This window comes from Aptenodytes patagonicus, chromosome 3 (genome assembly GCF_965638725.1).
Source record: "Aptenodytes patagonicus chromosome 3, bAptPat1.pri.cur, whole genome shotgun sequence".
Classification (NCBI taxonomy): domain Eukaryota; kingdom Metazoa; phylum Chordata; class Aves; order Sphenisciformes; family Spheniscidae; genus Aptenodytes; species Aptenodytes patagonicus.
Genome location: NC_134951.1, coordinates 53,358,487 through 53,380,264, shown reverse-complemented (window position 1 = coordinate 53,380,264; position 21,778 = coordinate 53,358,487). Strand labels below are relative to the sequence as shown.

The following is a 21,778-nucleotide window of genomic DNA, read 5'->3' as shown; positions in this document are numbered from 1 at the left end:
ATTCCACCCAGAATGTCAGGGACCAAGTAGAGAAGTAAAATTTTTTAGGTACTTGGTGGATAGCAGGCAGTGCAGTGATTCCTCCAGATACCTTAAGAAAAATCAAAGAGCTGCAAATGCCCCAATCAAGGAAGGAGTTACAACAACTAATGGGAACTTTGGGATATTGGAGGAAGCATGTACCCGGATTTTCTATCAATTCCTGTCCATTATACTCACTCTGAGGAAAAGGCAAACCCTGGGAGTGGAAATTAGAATGAAAGAGGTGGTCAAAACTCTAACTGAAGAATTAAAGACATATCAGTCACTGGGACCAGTACACCCCCACAACCCTATTATAGCTGAAGAGGGCTCCGACGAACAAGCTACTTACTGTAACCTGTTACAAACCAGCCCCGATGGGCCAAAAAGACCTTTATTGTTTAGCTCAACCACATTTAAAGAAACAGAACAATGACACTCTGAATGGGAAAAGGGATTTTTATCTTTAGTCCAAGCAGTTAAACAAGTTGAGAAAATACATCAGGGACAACCTGTGCAAACTAGAGGACCATTTAATTTACTAGAAGCAATCCTAAATGGGACTGCTCCCCCAGAAGGAGTTGCACAAAACCCCACTATCAGAAAATGGTACACCTACCTAACAGGAGTTGCAGAAAATATACAATTAACTGAAGGACACACTGAGGTTTCCAAATTGCCAATGCCCATAAACACAGACCCTTTAGCATTACAACAACCTTTTAAACCTTCACCCATTCTGAATGCACCGCCCCTCACTGAGGGTGCACCAACAGAAAACATTTGGTTTACGGATGCTTCAGCAAAAAAGGTAAACGGTAAATGGCAATATAAGGCCGTTGCATTAGATATTACCATTGGCAAACAAGTAATAGAAGAAGGTGAAGGCAGTGCACAAGTAGGGTAAATAAGAGCAATTGTTTTGGCAGCACATAATGGAGCAAAAATCATGTATGTAGACTCTTACGCTGTGTGGGCCAGTGCCACACAGTGGCTCTGTCAATGGGAAACCTTGAATTGGGAAGTAAACAGATCCCCAGTTTGGAGAAACAAAGATTGGCAATTATTACTGGATATAGCCAGGTAAACACCTTTCAAGATGGGATGGGTAAAAGCTCACGCTAAGGATAATCAGCCAGCCACAAAGTGGAATCAAAAGGTAGATGAGCTAACTAAAATTAGGAAAATCACCTTAAATCTTGAGTGGTATTGACTGGGAGAATGGTTACATCAAAACCTAGGCCACACAGGTAAAGAAGCACTTTGCTGCATGGAGTAAAGGCTGGCCTATAAACAGAAGAACTTGTGAAACTATTCTTACAGAATGCCCCCAGTGTAGATTGAAATTACAGGCAGATCATCCTGCTAAAGCACCACCACTACATATCAATGAAGGGAAAACTTTATGGTCTACATGGCAGATTGATTATATTGGATCATTCAAATCCTCGGCAGGATATCGATACATCCTCACAGGAATGGAAGTAGTCTCCGGCTTGCTTATGGCGACTGTGTCAGAAAGCCAATGAGCGAAATACTGGAATGGGCCCTACTGGAAGCCCTGTAAGCCGAGCATTCTTTATAAAAACTGAGCTTAGCACTCCACTTATTAGGAAAAGAGAATATCCAGTGACATTACAGCCAGGACAGCCTGTGATGGTCAATTTACCGTCCGTTGGTACTGTGCCTATGACTTTAACTAAACCTCATGGCCCACTTGCCTGGAAAGCTACCAATAGCAGTGGTGCAAAACACAGAATTAGTGCACGATGGATTTTTCCTTCTTATTAATGGGGTAACCTATTCAGACTCTCCCCACCAAAACAAGTCTCTATTTCCTCCTACATCACCCCACAGGATGGCAAACAGAAATGCTGTGTTCATGTTACTCCCTCAAACCCTAACAATGCTGCTCCTCTTAACCTGTGGTCAAAGAACCCTAGAGTGGCCTTGGTCTCAAGCTCATGTTAAGTACATGGGAGTATGGGAATGCACTCTAGTAAGGGAGATTTAAGTCTTTCCACTGTGGTCGTGCACGGAACTGAAATATACTTAGAAAACAAATGGAGCTGGGATAAAGATGAAGCTGATAATAAAGCTCCCTGACTTCGGGGAACGATAGGGAAAGAAATTAAAATAGGATGCCAGATGATCGATGGGTCTACCCATGAGAAGGCATCTCAGATTTCTGTGTACAACATTACATCAAACCCAATAGCAAAAGATATGAAATTTTGTGCCTTTGAAAGACTGGACTGTCGGTACAATTTTACCTTAGTACAACCTGTTTTTGTAGTCTGCCTCTGGGCTCACCATAGCGTGGGACTACAATTTAAATTTAAAATAGACATTACTGAGCCTAGTACAACAACATCCGCCCCGACTGTAAGGGATAAGAAAACTCTGTTCCCACAAATTACTGAAATTGGACTGTATGCGATCAAAAATACGGGCCAACAACGAGTGTTATTTAATCCATCATGGTCTCTTAAACAAGTAGAACTATTGATGCAAATTAGTATCTCTACAATCAAACCAACCTGTTCACCATTCCTAAGTACATCCTATGCAGGATGGTTAGCATGGTTACATGGGCGAACCCTCACGTCTCCAAGACAAACAAGGAGAGATGTGACCGGTATCACAGGGACAGGCTTGGGAGTCTTAAATAGTATAGATGCCAAAGTACTCATAAATAAACTGAGCACAGCAACAAGTGATTTAAACAAATTAGAACACCCATTGCGGTCTTCTCTGTTAGCACTGGGAACTAACCAATGGCTCTTATCTGATATAGTGCCTCAGTGGGAAAGAATTAATGAAAGGGACCACCAATTGATTGTGGATAATTTGGTGTAGCCCAAAATAATGTTCCTCTACCTCTTAGTTGTATCCAAGCTCAACTGTGGATGCAATCTACGGTAACAGCAATTGTAAGAGAAGGTGAAGAGGGCACCTTAACCACTGAAATTTGAAAGGTAATTTGGGATAATGCAACTAAATTTGAAAAGAATTCCAATCCTGGTGGTATTTAGTCAATTTTACTTATGGCCCCATCAACAATAAGGCCACAGCTTTTGTCTTAACCATATGCAATGCTTTGGTATATACCGTACACCCAATCATTGCATTAGGATTAAATCGCAATGGAACTATACTCTACCCATTAGAACACAGAGTGTGGGCCCAACAAAACAGAAACAAATGGCAAACTGTTGATGTTAATGCATGCATTGTATGGGGACAACAAGGATTTATTTGTGAGAGTAGTACCGTCAAAGCCCAAGATATTGTCTTGACACTGAACAAAATGTTTGTCATTTTGAAATACATCCTGATGAAACCCCTGAAACTCTACTTGTGTATATTGGAAAAGGATGCGTTTGTATGAGAACCCTTTGTGATTTTATATTCGTAGATAACATTACTGTAGATACAAGCAACCACTCAAATATTTGTGTTTGTAACTTTACTATAATTATGGGATACAACTTTAATTATTCAGCTCCTGTTACGTCTTATCAATTATTATAATCTAATTACACATTGAGTCAAGATTTATTGCCTACCCCATCAGAATGAATCTTGCACTGGTGAAGAAACTACTACAACATGATGACCTGCACCAACTGTTAGAACGCATCTGAAACAATGGACACAAAATTCTAATCACCGTTCATCGTGATACAGAAGACATACACCATGTCTTGGAAAGAGCCAAGAAGGACGGAGAACACCATTGGTGGGAAACTCTTCTTGGATGGTCACCGACAGCAACGGGAGTTTTTAATGTCATGCTTCACCCAGTTGTGATTTTATTAACTCTAACATTAATGTGTCAATTGCTTATAATCATATCGTATATAAAGGTTTGGTACATGATAAAACAAATAACCCAACTCCAACCACCCAAAACATACAAACTAATACATAGCAAATAGCAATGCTTCACTATCTACTTGCCGTGGATCTGTAAGCATATAAATTATCAATATACTACTGGCACAGAGGCAAGGTACCACCACTCTGTGAGAATAAGATGAATTGACTATAGTCACAGGGTGGAGTCTGACGGTGTGCTCCCCCCGGCTCCCGACCTGACCTTTTCCCGTAACCCTGCTCAAGCGATAACCACCAGTGGTGGTCGTGATGGATGCATCTGGTCGCGATGGATACATCCGGCTCAAAGTGGATTCAGGGGAGACAGATAACAACACAATAGCCAAGGGCTAATTTATGGCAATGCATCCACCTAACCACAATGCTGGTCAATGTCCAACTCAAGCCAAATTTGGAAGAAACTAACATCTGCAGTCAGTATGTAAATATGACTACAAGTCAATCATCTTACCCCCATAAATAGAGAGCAGCCCAAGAGCCCTTTGAGCTCTCCTGCACGGCAGCGGGCTGCATGCCAGCATCTTCCCTTGAGTAGGGACACCTCTCAAGGTTACTCCTCGAGGTTGAGAGATTCCTTATGACATCAGATACTCGGTAAGTGAATTAGGAATAAGCACGCTGAAACTTTGTAACCTTAGCTAAGTGATATAAAGGACTGATTGCGCATATATAATCCTTTAGACATAAACCATTGACCAAGTCCGGGACTAAGTTTGGATCCAGCTGCACCTAGACTCCTCTAAGGGAAGGAGTTTAGAATGCAAGAGGGTCCTCTCTGAACCTCGTGACTCAACGGGAGGGTCTCCCTAACAATTTTGTCTGACCCATCCTCCATGCAGTAAATAATCAAGTGTACCTTGCCATCGAATCTTGTTAAACCACTGTTGCATTTACTATCAAACTTTGTTAAATCACTGTTTTGTATCAATAAACACATCGCTGCTTCTCTCTTACGAGCGAAGTGCATCACTCTTTCTGCGACATTGAACTGGCGAATCACTTCCTCAAAAGATAGCAGAAGAGAAACAAAGATGTTGCGACTACTTCTTCCCCATCATGAATCATGATTTGATTTAATTACATAAGCTAGCAAGCTTTAACAGATTTACACAAAACTCTCTGCTCTCCTCCTTTTTGGGGTTTTGATGTATGGCACGGCACCATAGTACTCAACCTCATTATCAGTCTTAAGATTTCCACAGAGATATCAAGCTCTAGAAGAAAAATCTCAAACTGCAACACTTATCCCAATAGCAAGTAGTTCTACAGCTGCATCTCACCGACTGTGGCATTAGTTCCCAGGTATCAGCGAACCATGCAACAATTTTTAAAAGCTGGTTTAAAATTAAAGCATGGAATTGAAGCAATGTTAAATGAAAGAGAGGAGTGCTTTAAAGGAACTAGCGAAAACCACATTCTCAACCTAAAAAATGGCATTTGACTTTTGCTTTTAAGAAAGTGTCAGTCAGGCTGCTTTACTGCGATTAGCGCTGTCATACAGGGACAAAGTAGCATCACAATTTCCTAAATAGAATAAGATTAGTATTTGTTCTCTGCAATAGAGACTTTCTTCCCTATTCATGCTTCCCAATCAAAGAAACAGTAACTAACAAACCCACATAATGCTTGATCTACAAAGCCATTACAAGACACCTGCTCTAACAACGATAATGATTCGGGGCACTCCAGTTAACACAAGTCAGCTCTCAAAACTACTCTCAAAGGCAGCACTTTTAGAACAGTGTCCAAATGTCCAAAACAGTTTACCAGAAAAGATCAAAATGCTCTAAGCCTACTGATCCTCAGGTTTGACAGTAAGAACAACGCCTTTATCATAACATTTTTTCTAAAGAATAAAAATGAATGAAAGTCTAGCAGTATGTCCAAAAGACAACATAGGATTAAGCCAGATAACTGGCTTCCTTTTGAGATACTTCCTCTTTTACAGTCCAGGTACAGCGTCTAAAGACAATTTTGAGATAGGCAATTTAAAAGATTACGAGTCCAACACTAAGCTTAAAAAGAAGCCCAGACAGATTAAAAAAAAAAAAAATTCACATCGAGCATCCTCAGGATACAAAACTCTGGCCTGCTAAATTACACTTACTGTGTAAGTAGTACTTTGGCAAGCTGGATCCAACTTGATCTCCTTACACTTATGCAAAAACAGTTCCCGTTCAGGCACACTGCCATATTGCTTTGGATAACAAAGATAATCAATAACCATTTTTCAAAGAGGAAATTTCTATTTTTTTATTTGGTACTTGCTCAAATTGAATCAGGAGGCTGGTTTAGACTCAAGAGTTAGCCTACAAAGGCATCAAGACAACATGGGTCCACAGGCACACATCCACATACAGTATAAAAGTGTTTTAAAATGCCATACACATACAGTTTTGAGACCATATCTGTAATTTTTACACTGTTTTTATGTTTTTAATAATTTTAATTAAAGAAATCCCAAAAGTAAAAAGGTAAGTAATGTGACGAGCTGACCCACCAGCCAGAGCAGGCAAAAATATACCCCAAACCATTGTTTGGCTCCAATTCCCACATCAGTTAGAATCATTGAATGATTTAGGTTGGCAGGGACTTCAGGGGATCATGCAGCCAAACCCCCTGTTTAAAGCTGGGTCACAGAATATCTCAAGTTGGAAGGGATGCATAAAGGATGATCGGGTCAACTGCTTCCCTCTAGGCACAGTCTTGCCACACTCATTGTCCTCTAGGCGCAGTCTTGCCTTAGCACTTTGCTTCCTGTACTTCACAACTCTTGTGTTTTTCCTTCCAGAGTGCCTGACTTCTGCTCCATGGAATTATTTCCCATTCAGGTTTCTTCTAACTGTACCTCAATAAAAAAAGAGCTCCTTCCTATGCGTTTAGTCTGCTTCCTTTCCTCAGGAGACAGGAAGACATTCATGGCATTTCCAGTCAAGCATATGATTAGGAAATACCTGATACCTATATGAGTTTAAAGCATTCAAGGGATGCTGGAGGCAGTCTGATAGGCAAGCATGTGTCCCCAGTGCTCTGTACCCTGCTATAATAGGGTATTTGAAACAGGCACATTTACAGGTATAACACAGGCCAGTTACAGGTATAAAACTTGTCCTCACACCAACATTTTCTTCTCTGCTTTTTTCATGCCTTGAAGCTAATATACATCGCAAGAGCCTTAGAGCGGTAATTTGTCATTTGGTGCCTGAAGGGCAGAGGACAGCATGTCATTTAGAGGCACTTGAGCCCTGTAGGCTTTGACTCCCTTGATCTCATGCTACATCATTTAGGCTTGCCATGCAAAGAAAATACAGTATTTGTGCCAGGTAATACGAGAATTTGGGGTTGTAATGGGAAGTATGTGGTTAGGTAACAAGTTCTATAGAGTTAAATATTTAGATTTATGCCCATGAGATGAGGAGTGTTGCATAAAGGATGCTGAGAAAGGCTGACATGGGGATTTATTAGCAAGGTCTGCAGCTGACGGCATACCTTGACTGTAAATGTGAAAGTTACTCCTGATGAAAAATAAAAACAAAAGTGGTACAAGAGAAAAAGAAAAAGGAGAACACTCAGTGGCTGGCTGGGAAGGGTACTGACAGCTTCCAGACATCCTCCTCTTAGGGGTAGGGAGGTGTCTCTCCAGTGCAGGCAGGGAAAGTGAAGATAATGATGGCAATGAATATTTTGCCATGCTTTTTTCCGCCAGCACTATACTTTTATCATCAGACTCAGTCAAAAGCCCTATTCTTATTGTTTCCCCTCACCATGTTTATGACTATTTGTGCTGACTGGAGTATGATAATCAGGCACAAATGAAGCATATTCACTGGTCGTTCAGCTTCTGTGCACATCTATGACTGCCTAATATTTACTAAGTAATTAAATGTCTTATCTACTTTGGTGGGCACTGTGTTTGGTTTTCTGGGATATAAACTCAAATCTACACAACAAGAGGTAAGGAAAGCTGAGGGGGGATTCTCACACCAGTTCTAGTTGCTTCCCATGAGAACCTGCCATAACAACGCTATCAAGATTTGCAGGTGCAAGGCCACAAGAGCAACAATCTGAGAATAACAGCATGAGAACAAGACATGAAAAATACTGCCACAGAGGCTCTGCAAAACACTGTAACTTTTCCCTGAAGCTGTTGATGCAGAGCTGCAACAGCAGGCTATTAGCATTACTAATGCTAAGGCACTATGGTTGCTAAGGCACTGTGCAACAGGGCTATGTCTGAATTTCTGTTAATACAGAAAAGGAGGTGTAACGTCCCAAAAAACACAACTGGGGTATAAATCACACCTCTTCCTTCTTTCCTTACTTCACCTGGAGACTAACAACACTGGAAGGAATGGACATTTTTTTTTAAAAAGTCATGTCTGATCTATATTATAATGTCTTGCAAAGCTAAATTATTTAGACTCTGCTGGCTAATTTCACTTATATTCACGGAAGATCTGTTAGAACACAAAACATCAGTGTTTAGTATGTGTAACCCAAACACACGTGTTATACCAGTGCTTGAGAATTAAAACCTGGTCTAGGCCCCTCTCTCCTATAGCCAAATGACATTCTTGGAAAGGCAGATGGTGGATATAACCAAAATCATATCAGATTTTCTTATAGAATTATTTCAATAATATTTAATTTGGTTACTTCTAGAGTACCACTGGAATTTTACAAACCAAAAAAAGAAAGAACAGAGATCCAAACACAAACAATGATCCCTCTGTAAAGATCCAGCTGCAAAAATAAGACTCGTGTTAATGACAGAAATTTATGTATTTTAAGCACATTCTTATGAGCAAATGTAAATGCAAAAAAATATTTTTATCATTATAAACCTCACCTTTGAGAAAAGATTTTTTGAACTGATGCTGTAGCCTTTAAGGCTCTCGTGCAACTTCTGCAGGTGCTGCACAACTCTCCTTTGTTGCTCATCATTCCTCAGCTCTTCTTGCTTAATCAGAAAGTCATAATGTTCTAAAGGTCCACTGCAAACCAATAAGGCTCTGGCATTAGCACCTGTAGGAGTACCGGGGACTGTCTTCTCATCTGCCTGAGCTGTGTATGCTGTAAAATGAAAAGTAGACTATTAATAGAGAAGTTTTGAAAAGCATCCTCTTATATTCATGAACAACGCACATTCTTAACAGTTTACACAAAGACATATATACATTACTTACCTATACCACCACTAGAGTATGCTACCCCTTCGTTTTTCATGAAATCAAGTTCTAACTTTAGTAGTAAACACCTCTAGTAGTATGTTTTAACATTTATTTTTATTATTAACAAGCACAGACACTAAAAAGCCCAGCTGGGAAGTGGTAAGATTTGGATGAGCTGTTGCAAGGGAAGTTTTGACTTTTTTTTTTTCCCGTAAATTGGGGCAAAACCATTTAAAAATTCCAAAGCGCATTTCTCTGAATAGATTAATCCTTTAGAGAGAGGTGGGCTAAACTAGACAGAAAGAATTTAAAAGCCCACAAACAGGAGACCAAAACAGGAGTTCTGTAAGCAAGTTGAAAGAGCCAAAGACCAAACTAAGCAAGGCAATAGCTGTGAAGCCCTGCAATGCCACAAGCCTGCTCTGCTGGCATTATCTTCTGCCTAGAAGAGACAGGGCCGTGCCCAAGCAGGAATTCTGTTTTAAAAAAAAAAAAAAAAAAAAGTCAGAATTGCTAGACATAAAATGAGATACAACTAGAAAAGGAAAGAATGTATAGGATTAAAAAGAAGGCTTGCTAAACCAGTAAGATCAGAAACTTAACAATAGAATACACTGAAAAGGTGTTCAATACCTTCTTTGCTTCCACTGCCATTTAAAAAGTTAAGTATAATCATAAGTAACACAATTTGTAGCAATGATAAAAGAAATAGATTTGAGTAGGAAAAACGCATATCATAGACTACATAGTTAGATATTTTGAATGTTGTGAGATCTAAGGAAATTCATCCCTAAATGCTTTAGGTAAGTTTCCTAAGCAACACAATGGCCTCTAACAGCTTTCTTTGAGGCCTCACTGAAGGCAGGTGAGGTTCCAAAATCGTAGGAAAATGAAACAATTTTGGTCTTTAAAAAGGAGAGAAAGGCAAATGCAGAAATTCAAAGGTCAGTCAAAACAACTTCAAGACATTCAAAAATACTGGAACAAGTACAAGCAGATTTTTTTTTTTTTTTAATAAAGCACTTAATAAGATAACATAACAAATAAAAGGCAACACCAGCTCCTCAAGAACAGCATGAGATCAACAAGTTTTCCTCCCTGATCAGGCAACATGCTTAGTGGGTAGAGGAAAAACATCTTAATTGCAGTAACACTTTTGTCATTGGGTCACATAGCATTCTCATATATAAAGGAGGAAAGTAAGTTGCAAACAAAATTACTTTTGAGTAGGTACAAAAACAGCTAGAAAAACTACATGTAATGAATAATTACTACAGTTAAACTAGGTGCATATTTGCAGTAGAGCTTCAGAGAGGGCTCAGAATCTCAGCTTGGTGCAATCCAGAATTTCCATTCATGACCTGTGCATGGCAAAATAAAGTACATGGACTGGGAACACATATAACAGCAAGTCAGGAGGGGACTGCAAACACCCTGGAAGGCAAGGCAATCCTGACAAACTGGACAAAGAATCTAATACAAATAGGATGCAATTCAACAGGGACAAAGTACGGTGCTTAGGAGAAACGGGGAATGACCAGCTAAAGAGCAGCTCTGCAGAAAAGGATCCAAGGGCTACACTGGATCACAAACCGGCAGTGAGACACTATCATAACACTATTAGAAGAAAAAATAAAATAAAATTAAAAAACGCAAGTACTCTGATGTATGTATATGAGGGGCAATATAAGCACACATGAAAAAAACCTGTTCTATTCAATACTGGTATAGCCTGCCCTCGAACACACTTTTCAATTTTCACATCACATTTCATGAGAGGTATGAACTAAATGGGAGAGTAGAAGATGATTTAAAGGACTATTTGTTAAACCATGGGTCACAACCCACAGAGAAGTAAGAGGCACAAGAAGAGTTTTAAATTGTTATAAGAAACATGAAATGAATACAGTTATAAAAGAGAAGGATAAAACTGAATAGTTAGATCTTATTTATTGCAAATAACACCTTAGTTTCTCCAAAGCAAGACAGTCCCTCTTTACATCTGCAGCCAATAATTACAGCAAATTCTCCTGCCCTGAAGGAACTGAGTTACTGCTATGAATTAAAAGTAATTAGCTCATGCCTAGCTAAAGAGATCACACAGAGTTGAGTTCAAAGTCTGTTATTGCAAAAATTTGAGTAAAACCTTTAGGGAAGACTAAAGAAAAGCACACAGCTATCTCCAGATACACACAGGGTACTGAGAAAAGGAAATAAACTGTATTTATACAGTTACCTAATAACTGTAACTAAGGCAGCAAAATCAATTAATAGTCTAGAAGTTGTAAAACTTTCATTGATGGGGAGTGAATTTTAAAAATAAGTTTGACAAAATCTGTTAGGAACAGCTCAGCAACACCTGACCCGACTCCAAAGGGAAGGGGAAAAGGCACAGATGATCTCTCAAAGTTTTTTCATCTTGTTTTCAACATTCCACTCCCGCATAAAGTCAACCTCAGTCCTGTGATCTGTACCTCTAAACTATCTGTGCCTTCACAACACGTAGAGCTTGATGGCTCCAAGAGCTCCAATGTGAGGGACAGCCCGTGCCCCATTATACCTGCAGAGCCACCAGTTCCTACTGCTTACCATAAGATTGGAGAAAAAAAATAAAAGCTGATTTAGGGATAAGAAAGGGTTTGGGCTCATGACCTTCCTGGCCATGGACAAAGCACACCAGTAAGACTGCTCAGAAGCATGGGTTTTTGTCTCAGATTACATGTACTTACAGCTAACCATCCCGGGACTGGTAGAAAATACTTCATCATTAACAGATGGCAGAAATGGAGAGTATGTGCAAGTGATGACAGAGGGTGTCATGGGACAAACTAGTCGCTGTTCTCCTAAAATAATATTGAACACTGGGATTTAAATATGATGGGGTACACTATAATACACTACCAGGAGACACACAGTAACTGGTAAGTGATAAACTCAAACCTGTAGCTGCAAAATAAAGGCATATGCTCTTAAAAAGCATGTAGGGGTTTTAGAGGTAAGTCAACAGAAGACAGCTATTCAACTGGTAAACTATCCTAAGAGACAGAAGAAAATGTGGGTCTTCCATTCTAACCTGCATTTTGTGGGATAGATTGCAAAATCATTCACACAGCTACGCTTCTATTCCTGAACTGATAAAGAAAACTTTAGAAATTTTAATACATAGCAGAGGAATACCAGGCAACTACCTTCTATAATTTTACATCAAGGAAACTACTGTTAGAATAGGAATCACCTATGATTCAGTGCATTAATCATAGTCCTACAGCCTTCTCCTCCATATTGCAAAAGATGGGTTTTCATTTATCTCTTCCTGTTTCATTATCTAATCTCTGTATTACATAAACTGTTACTCGATTTTTATTAGCTCCCTTCCGAAATCTTTAAGCATCACACGCAGAAAAGGCATCTTCTATCTCTATGTAGTGTTCTAGATACAACTATAGAAAAGCGCAGCATCAATTCATTATTCACCTAGTTTTACATAAAACAGTGTGAAACTACAGACATGCATTTATCCATAACCTATCTTTCCCACCTCCAGGGTGCTGGACAGTGTTGGATATTACCATATTTAGCCTGACATTCACTGCTTCTTTAAGAGTTGCCAGCAGGTTGCAACTTTTTATTAAATTCCTGTTCCTAAAACATACATATTTAAGTGTAATCTCATTTTATTTCAAGCCATAAAATTAGCTGCTTGCATTTGCCTTTCTGCTTGCCTATCCAAGGACCACAGACCAAGTTGCAGTGAAGACCTACTGTGATACACACAAAAAAGTCCTGCCTTGGAGAAATCCAAGGGGAAAAACTCACCAAAGCCAAAAATACTTATTAATGTATAAATGCCTAATGAAAATGCCAACCTGAAATTATAAAAGTTTCCTTTAAAGTGAGGAACTTAAGACACCTTCCGTAAACTGGCATTAATTTACCACTGCAAAAACAAGTGCCTACATAAAAATGCAAAAAGAAAAAGTGTTCTTAACTCCAGGGACCTTCTGCTCTGGAAAAGAGCAGCAAATTGAAAAACTAATCAGTATGTTGTGGAGTCTTCCTACTGCCACTTAGAACTGATGTCTGAGATGACACAGGAAAAAGGCACGCAAGTTTCAATGACACTGCTTATGAAAGCGACAGTCACAGCTGAGGCAGGCACTGCAGTTATTTATGTAAGAAGACAATCTGAAATGGAAGCTAGGTTGTGGCATATCAAAAACTGATCTTGACAGCAGCCAGGAGGCTGAGAGCACAGAAGCGTAACCAAGGTAAACACCACTGACCCTGTTAATCCTTATTTTTTTCCTAGTAGTTGGATTTCATTGGAAGATTTTGAACTGTGATGTCTAAAATCTGTCAAAAGAGAATTCCCATGACAAAAATCCTAGCAGGTCCTTGTCTCCCCCCTATTTCAGGGCCTAAGAAAAGAACCTGGGCTTCCCTGACATGAATTTCATCTTTGCTATCTTTTCATGACTGCAGAAACTGACAATTTTGAATTTATTAATCTGTGAGTTTTCAAGTAACACGAAAAGATTTCATGTGAATTTAAGATGATTATTCACTTCTGGGAGAGAAAAAGTATCGTACTTCCACAAATGAATTCAAATTTGGTCTGCAAGATCTCTTACTGCCATCAAACTAAATGTCTTTTAAACACGATTAGAATTTTAGACCTTTTATGGGATGAAATATAAAGAAAAAAGAAAAACCATGACAGATAGATAATATCCAGCTAAAGAAACAAAGACCAAACAAACGGAACTGAAGTGCTTTTATTGCACAAGGTAAGTCATGCTTCAGATTACAATATTCACCTCACTAGAGGGTCACTCACAGTACACGTGAAAATGTGTATTACTAATTCTGTAAACAAAGTCGAAACAAGCACTTCAGGAGACTGATGATGAAAAAAAAAATCACCTTTAATCCTTGTGCTGTATGTATGCTTCAAACCACTCCGTCATGGGAATGATCAGAAATAGTTTTCATTCATGGAGATTAAGGCTGGAAGACAGCATTGACCTAAGTATAAGGGAAGTTAAATTTATCTAATTATCCCTGAACTACACTCAAGAATTGTGTCTGATTACAGCATATTTTGAAGAAAATATATTCTGAAGACATAAGAGATGGAGAATTAACCATTTCCAATGACACTTTGCTGTAATGGTTAATTACTGTTTGTCTTAAAGATAAAAAATATTTCCAACTAATAGTCATTCGAGAACTGCATCTAAACCAAACTCATGGAGGTTACAACTGCACCAAAGTTAATGACCTCAAAATCACCCAACTGCCATCTTTGCTGACAGTCACAATCAAGAAGCTGGAACAGCTTCTGCTAAACCAGTGTTAAGGCACCGTACAGGAATCACATCTGTTTCATTACTGCTCTGCAGACAGAATTCTGCCTTGAGAACTTTTCACAAACACTGGAATTTGTGTGGGAGTAGAAGAAAAAAAAAAAGGTAATAGAAAGCAACTTTTAAAAACTGTCCTGTTTTCAACAAGCCAAGCTGAAGTTCAGAATATGGGATTTGGGTCACAATGAAGCCAAACTGCTTCAAACCCCCAAACCCTTAATGTAAAGCTGCCATGACAGAAAAAGAGGACTTTGAAGTTAGAGGGCACTTTTATCAACAGGCAGATGGTGGTATCAGAGACCTCACTAAACTCATAATTAAGCTGATAACAGAACTGCTGCAAAATCTTTCCTTCTTAGATGATACCACAGTGATGGGGAAGGACAATGGTACAGTCTTGTAGCTCCAAAGGTTATTTTCCTGCAGAAGAATGGGACTGAAGGCAGCAAAAGATCAGAATTTTTTTGCATGCTAGTACCTGTAGAGAACAATAATGTTCTTGTCTCATCTTTTATTAAATACACGTGCAAGTTTTGCAGAATCAGTCTCAAACAGGTAAACTGCCCCACGGTGTACAAGGATTTGGATGAGTTAAGCACATGCATTGAAGTTAAGCACATGCATAAACCTGCAGAAGAACAAAGACTCTGCATGTAAGCTTCTCAGGAAAGAGATCATGTGGTGGTTATAAAGCAGAAAATACATTTATAGTCCTATAATAACACCAAACAATTGCTCCTTTCAAAATATTTTACAATGCTTAATGAGAAGAATGGGAGAGGAGGCCATCTGAAAAAATTATTTACTTTCCAATGCTTAATAGAATGCTTAGAAAAGCAAAGTCTGACCAACCATACCGGGAGGAGGGGGGAGAGGGGAAAGAGGCTAACTTATCTGCACAAATTGAAAATGTTAGGCCAATATCATGTACTGACAAATGAAAAAAAAAATACACCTGCTGAAATGAGCAGTTCAAATCAGATGAGGCAGGTTGCAGCTAAGATACAAGAACAAGGACTGTCCTCCCACCTTTGTCTCATGATATGACCTTAAATGAATCACTGAACCCGTATTTAGCCTCCTCGCAGTCCATTCATTCAGTATATGAAGCAGTATTTAAACTTCTAGAGAAACATATGAGTTGGAACTAGAATTCTGCTTTTTTGCATACATGCCTGTGACATTATTCTGAAATAAGATTACTTGTACTATTTCCATGCACACCCCATTTAATCTGACCTACAGATGAAAGTAGAAAAAGACAGAAAAGTTTATCAGTGAAATTGCAACTTTACACAAATACTACTTGTGAAGTCTTTTAACTAAGGAAAAGGTATAAGAGTATGGAAAGTGATCATAAAAACAAATAAAGGACTATAAACCAGTGATCATAAAAACAAGATTATAAATCAATTCAATGATGGCTGCCCACCTCTGCAGATGTCCTCAAACAACAAATGTAAGGGACTACCTTCCTTTTTAACATGGAAGCTAAAGAACTATGGCTAAAGCCACTGGATTTGCTCTAACAACTTTTTAAAAATGGTAATATGTTGATAATAACAAACAAGCTATAAAAATTTAAAGTGTTGGACCAATATCAATTTTAAAAAATCCTATACAACTATAATGCTTATTTAATCAGCAAATCTCTTTTCAGTCTATTTTCCTTAGGATGTATAAATACTGTACAGTCACAATATAATGTGTGCACGTGAACATTTATCAACCCTCCCAGACCTGCTGACTGACTTTCAGACTCTGGCACCCACCTGAACTCAACTGAATTCCCTGACGGACTTTTGTCAGACTGGTAGAGGTCAAATAGCTCTCACTAAAGATAAAAGACGTCTGCTTCTAACCTAAGCCTCAAGTTAACAAAACGTAGTTCCCCATAAATTCGAGTATTACACTGACTTTTTAAGTCAGGCTGCCAGATAGAGCTCAGCTCTATACACCGGAGGATCCTTATGAGAAAAAAGTCCCCGAGACAGCCTAAAGCACAGCGAAAGCTTTGGCAGGCACTACCGCACTCGCCGCCCGCCCAGCTCCCGACGCAGCCGCAGCGCACTGAAGCCCTATTTACTAGGGGAAAGCGGCATCGTTAACTCGGGAAGTCGCGGGGCCGTTCACGGATTCCCCCGCCGCTCCAGGGGGCCGGGGCCGACTCCCGGCGCCAGCCCCCAGCCGCGCCGCCCGGGGTCCCTCCGGGGCTAGGTCGGCAGACAGGCCGCCCCGGCCTGCCCAGGCGGGGGGAACGTGAGGACACGGACAGGGCACGCCAGCACGGCGGGGCCGGTGCGCGTTTCGGCGGCTGCCGCCTGCCCCGCCCGCCCGGCACCGGCAAGCCCCTTCCCCTCGGCCCGGCCCCCCCTCCGCCGGAGGGGAGACCAGCGGCGCGGCGGGGAGGGACGCGCCGGCTCCCGCGGCCGCTCCACAGTGTCCTCCCTGCGCGGTGCCCCAGCAGCCTGTCGCTCGCCCTCCCTTCGCCCTGCTGCGGGCAGGGTAGGGCGCAGGGCCGGCAAGCCCCCTCCCGCGGCGCTACTGACCTCTCCTCAGGGCGGTGGTCCGCGCCGAAGCCCGCAGCAAGCAGCGCGCAGTAACCAAGGGCGACGCGGGCGCCGCCATCTTCCCGGCCCGGCCTCTGCGGCGGGGGCGCGGGGCGCGCTGGGAAATGGAGTCCCGCCGCTCCCCGGGGCAACGGCCGCGATCCTTCGGAGGAACCGGCCGGTGCGGGGCGAGTTGTTCCAGCAGGGCTCCTCGGCTCCTCTCCCTCCCTTTGCCCCCCAAACCGAGCCGCAGGCTGCGAGGCAGCCCCTGGGGAGCCGGGCGGCGAGCAGAGGAGGCAGAGCCGGCCGCACCCGCCCCAGGGCCGCGCTCCGGGCGCAGCCGCTCCGGCCGCTCGGCACAAACCGCACTTCACAGACCCACGAAGTGCCACGCTGGTGCTATTTACAGTGCCTTGCTGCCCGCGTCCACGTACTCAAATTTTCCAAACAACTTGCTTGTCGCCTATAATTTGTATCGCGTTGCACTGTGGCTGAATCCGATGGAGCAGCTTTCAGGCCAGCTTGGCTGTCACTGAGGAGTTTTGGCAACTGAATTTCCATTTCTCGATGATTTCTAGCTGGTGTTGCTTATTTATCTTTAAAAGCGTGGACTGTAAAATATTAAGGACAAATATTCCTGGCCAGAGTTACAGCCTATCTGCACATTAGCAGTACAACCACTTTTATGCCTATGAACATCTAGTTAAACCGCAACAGCAAGATACGTTAAAGTAAAAGCAGATTTCCCCGAGGATAATGCAAAACCGAGAGGCCGGCTCAGCCTCATTTGGCCGGTGTGTGCTTAGCAGACAGCAAGCCTTGTCCTCGGCAGTATCAGTTCAGACACCCACCTGGGGCTCCTGAGAGCTCCTCGGGAGAACGCCGAGCGCCTGCCTCGTTTGATAGGTACCTGACTCTCCTATCCAACCACCTCCATTGTGACTACAAAGCTCTTTTGACAGAAAGGCACAATGCAAAAAGCCAACACTCCAACGGAAAGGCACCGGCGCTCGGGAATCGCTGACCATAATACTCGCCTGTTTGCTGGCTCGCCCTCCATTCCTATCAGAAATGCACCCAAAGGTCAGGATGGGGCTTCAGAAGATGTTGCCTATGGAAGTGCATCGTACAAGCAATAGATAACAAAACGTCTGCTTATGGTAAAAGTACAAAGGAAATGCTTTAACTGACTTTTGGGTTTGCAACTTCACAATTCCTGTATCTTATTCTAGAGTTAAATTTCTGTTCAACATGAGAAAGTGAACAAGTCATTTTCACAGACTATTATTCAACTTTTTTTTTTTAATAAAGAGTATAGCAAAATGTTGCATCAGGGCACTATAGAACCTCTAGCAAACAGAAGTTGATTATATCCTAAATAGTATTGCCAATTTTTAGAATAATGGTTTTGACCCTGAAAATATTAAGTGATTAAAGTTATGTTCTAACATGTTTAGCTGTTTTAAAATACATAGTTGCTCCTGACACATCTTCAGTGCTATATACCTAATTAAGTAGTGAACTAAAGTGCCAATTTATCATATCTTAAAAGAGCTGTTTTCGGTGCATTTTCTTTCATCTTTCCTTTATTGAGCATTTATTGGTTTTGACTCGTTCTAGCATGTTACAGCTATCAACACCTGTGCCCATTTAGGAATGAATTCCAGTACAAATCATAGTGAATTGAATAGACGTCTCAAAGATGCATCACAATTGTTGCAATATTTTTAGAAACTCAAACAAGGAAACGAACAACTTCAGTAAAAGTGATTTAAATAACAAATAACTTATCTTTACAAACAGCTTATCTCCTTGAGAACAAAGAATAAACAAGGCAACAAGAGCCATTTTTTCTTCCATTATTAACTCAGATCACAATACGAATGGGTGAAATGTCAAGAATAATTGGAGAAAATGACAGCATAATCTTCAGCAAAAACATCTGATTTATTTAAATTGTCACTGTTTTTTTCTTAACCTTGTTATCCAAGGCAGCATAGAAAAACTTCCCATTTGGGTCTATTCTGACATCGTCTACCTAAGTGAATAAATCCTCTGCAATGCTATGAGCCTTCTATACACTGGCAAACTCTGAAATGCCACCATACACTGTACTGCACGCCCCAGGAACCGAATCTGCATTGGCTGTAAGCACTCGGCAAAACCACGTTTTGGTGTTAACCTAGAAGAACAGGACTTTCAAGTATACTTCTGTAGGTTAGCATGGTTGATGCCCTGTAACAGATACAGATCCATTCTGTGGTACGTTTGTATACTTCATTCCTCGTACCTGTACCTTTGCTCACCTCCTAAAATGTGACTTTGCAACTGTGTAGAAATTAAACTGACACTTGTTCAACCCAGCTGCATTATCAGTCTGCCAGCTAGCCAAAAGTATAGGTGGTCTTTAACAGTAATAAAAATCAGGGGTATAATAAAACCCCTCCAGAGGCCCCCTCTGGCCTCTAATGGTATAAACTGCACCCCTTTTAGAAATCCTCATGTACTGAACCCTATGGGGATGTATGTGTCCAAGGGTCTTTGGGTCTCTGCCAGACCCTCTCTAAGTTTCTGCAGAAGGAGGGCAGGGTCTACCTGCCCGCAAGGCTCCAAGATATTCCCACCATGGGAAACATCTTTGGCTCCCAAACATAAACATACCTTTGATCTAGAACTGACCATTCAGCCTACTCTATGAAAATGGATTTTGTGGCTAGTTTTCATCAACACAGTTTCCATCAAAAGCCATTTTCCTGGGATTACGTCACAACACTCTGGGGTAAACTTGAGATTAATCTCATTTATTTCGAGACAATCAAATACGCTATTAATAGTCTACGTTGTTTATAAAGCCTCAGATTAATAAAGCTGCAGAAATGTTCCCAAACTTACGGACTTACAGCCATTTTCACTATCTGTTTACAGCTTGCATTTCAGTCAGCTCAAACAGTTCAATGTGCTAGAAATTCGTTGCACAGTTTTCCCGTTACATGGACACTACTCAGCTTCTCGCAGAACAAGGATTTCGCAGTAGAAATGAATGCCGTGAGGTGGTGGATGACATTTTAAACATTAAGGAATCTAGAAGTGTATATGAGAATCATCTCTGTTGAAAGGGATAATATTGTGTAAAAAGGGAAAAGAGGAATTGCATTCAGTAGTTAAATCTGAATATAAATATATAGATAAAAAAGATGTGAATATTACAACTTATATTTATACGCTTAATATTTTTATCTGGATGATAAGTATACCATGCAGACATTCAAACACCATGCTTCGAAGCACTGGCAGCTAATGCAGGAATCAGGAAGTCATTTTTCCACATAAAGCATTGCACAATTAGTTCAATGCCTTGTGGGTTTTGCCATATCCTGAGTCAGCATTCCCCACAAGTTTTGACAAAATATATCTGTGTTGACTAAAACGTGTTAACCTGGGCACTTGTCAGAAGGCTGGAGAATCCTAACCGGATAATGGAGAGATTTGGTTTCCTTTCTAGTTAAATGTGACTTTTTCTTTTAAAAACAAAGAAACAAACAAAAAACTACTTGAGAGGTATTATTATAGCAAATTTAAGAATTAATCATCCATTAACACCTGCTTCTGGGGGTTGATGCTAGGAGACTCTGGTATTCATATTGCCACTTGAAGTTATGCCAGAAAATCTTTGTGTCAGTTGAATAAATAATGTGTAGTAACAAATCCATGAGTACCTAATCTCTTGGTTGTTACTCTAAACGCTTGATTTCTTGCACCTAATCTTTGGACCTACAAACACAGCGGACCTCTCCCTCCAGATTTGAAATTTGGCCCAAAGTTCATGCCAGAATCAGAATTGAAACTTTCTTTTCTGAATTTATTCTCACCTTCATCCTGAGAGAAGAACCTTTCTAGCAAGCAGAAACAACTACAGATAGCGTAACTCCAGTCTCACGGATCGCAAAAACCATTCGAAACACAATTCAAAATAAACACATGCGTTTTCTCAGGGTTGGAAGGAAACAGGGAGGCTCACAGGACTCCTTCATTCCTTCTCTTTGCCTCATTAGCCAGTGGGGCATGCATGCTTTCACGTGATGTAGGGGGGGGCTAGTCATGAAGCAGGGCATCTTCCCCTTTGTCTCCCAGGTCAGAGGATTTGTGTTTGACCTCAATGAAAAAAACAGAGATGGAAGACCTCACCAAATCACTGTAACCTCCTTACTTACCAATGCTATTGACACATGGGCACTAAAGCATTCACTCCCTGTAGCTTGCCTCCATACGTCTCGCCACCACCAGTTATCTCCATTAGGAAAAGCAGACAGAACAGTGGTGCTAAGACGGTATGCCGTGAGAAAAGCATTCAACTTAAGCCTCACTCTTGGCATTTACCCAGCATGAGAACAAATTATATTCTTGATTCATCATAGGCTCACCAACTTCCCAAATGTACAGTATTAGGCACTCTTTTTGTTTCTTTGGAATAGATAATGAAACCAGGCTTGGCCAGGAGGCAGACGATACATTATACTTAAGACAATACCAGTGCTCTGCCGTATTTTCACATTTGCAGTCAGATGTGGTAGCATAGGTTGTGTAACAAACAAAAGCTCATCCAGATGCGTGCATATGTAATCTCAGTAGAATTAATGAGTTTTTTCTTGCCTTGCTGCAAGACCAGTTTAGTAACTAGTATAATTCAGGTAAGGCTCCCTCTCACTCCCACTTTGTAAAACTCTGTCAGCTTAATTTCTGTTTATAATTATAAAGTGAATAGTTGGCAGCT

At 40.8% G+C, this 21,778-nt stretch overlaps 1 protein-coding gene and 1 pseudogene across 3 annotated transcripts in view; one reads left to right on the top strand and one right to left on the bottom strand.

Annotated features, from left to right (window-relative positions):
* Nucleotides 1–17,103, bottom strand: part of AFG1L (AFG1 like ATPase) — a 75,179-nt gene extending 58,076 nt beyond the window's left edge. For all 3 annotated transcript variants that reach the window (XM_076333357.1, XM_076333358.1, XM_076333359.1), the window contains exons 1-2: nucleotides 17,008–17,103; nucleotides 8,771–8,994 (exon numbers count right to left, since the gene is read on the bottom strand). In XM_076333357.1, coding sequence (XP_076189472.1) covers nucleotides 8,771–8,994; nucleotides 17,008–17,086 — 303 coding nt within the window. In that variant the 5' untranslated portion in view covers nucleotides 17,087–17,103. The remainder of the gene's footprint in view (nucleotides 1–8,770; nucleotides 8,995–17,007) is intronic.
* LOC143158772 (uncharacterized) lies at nucleotides 2,170–3,962 on the top strand (annotated as a pseudogene).
* Nucleotides 17,104–21,778: the final 4,675 nt, after the last annotated feature.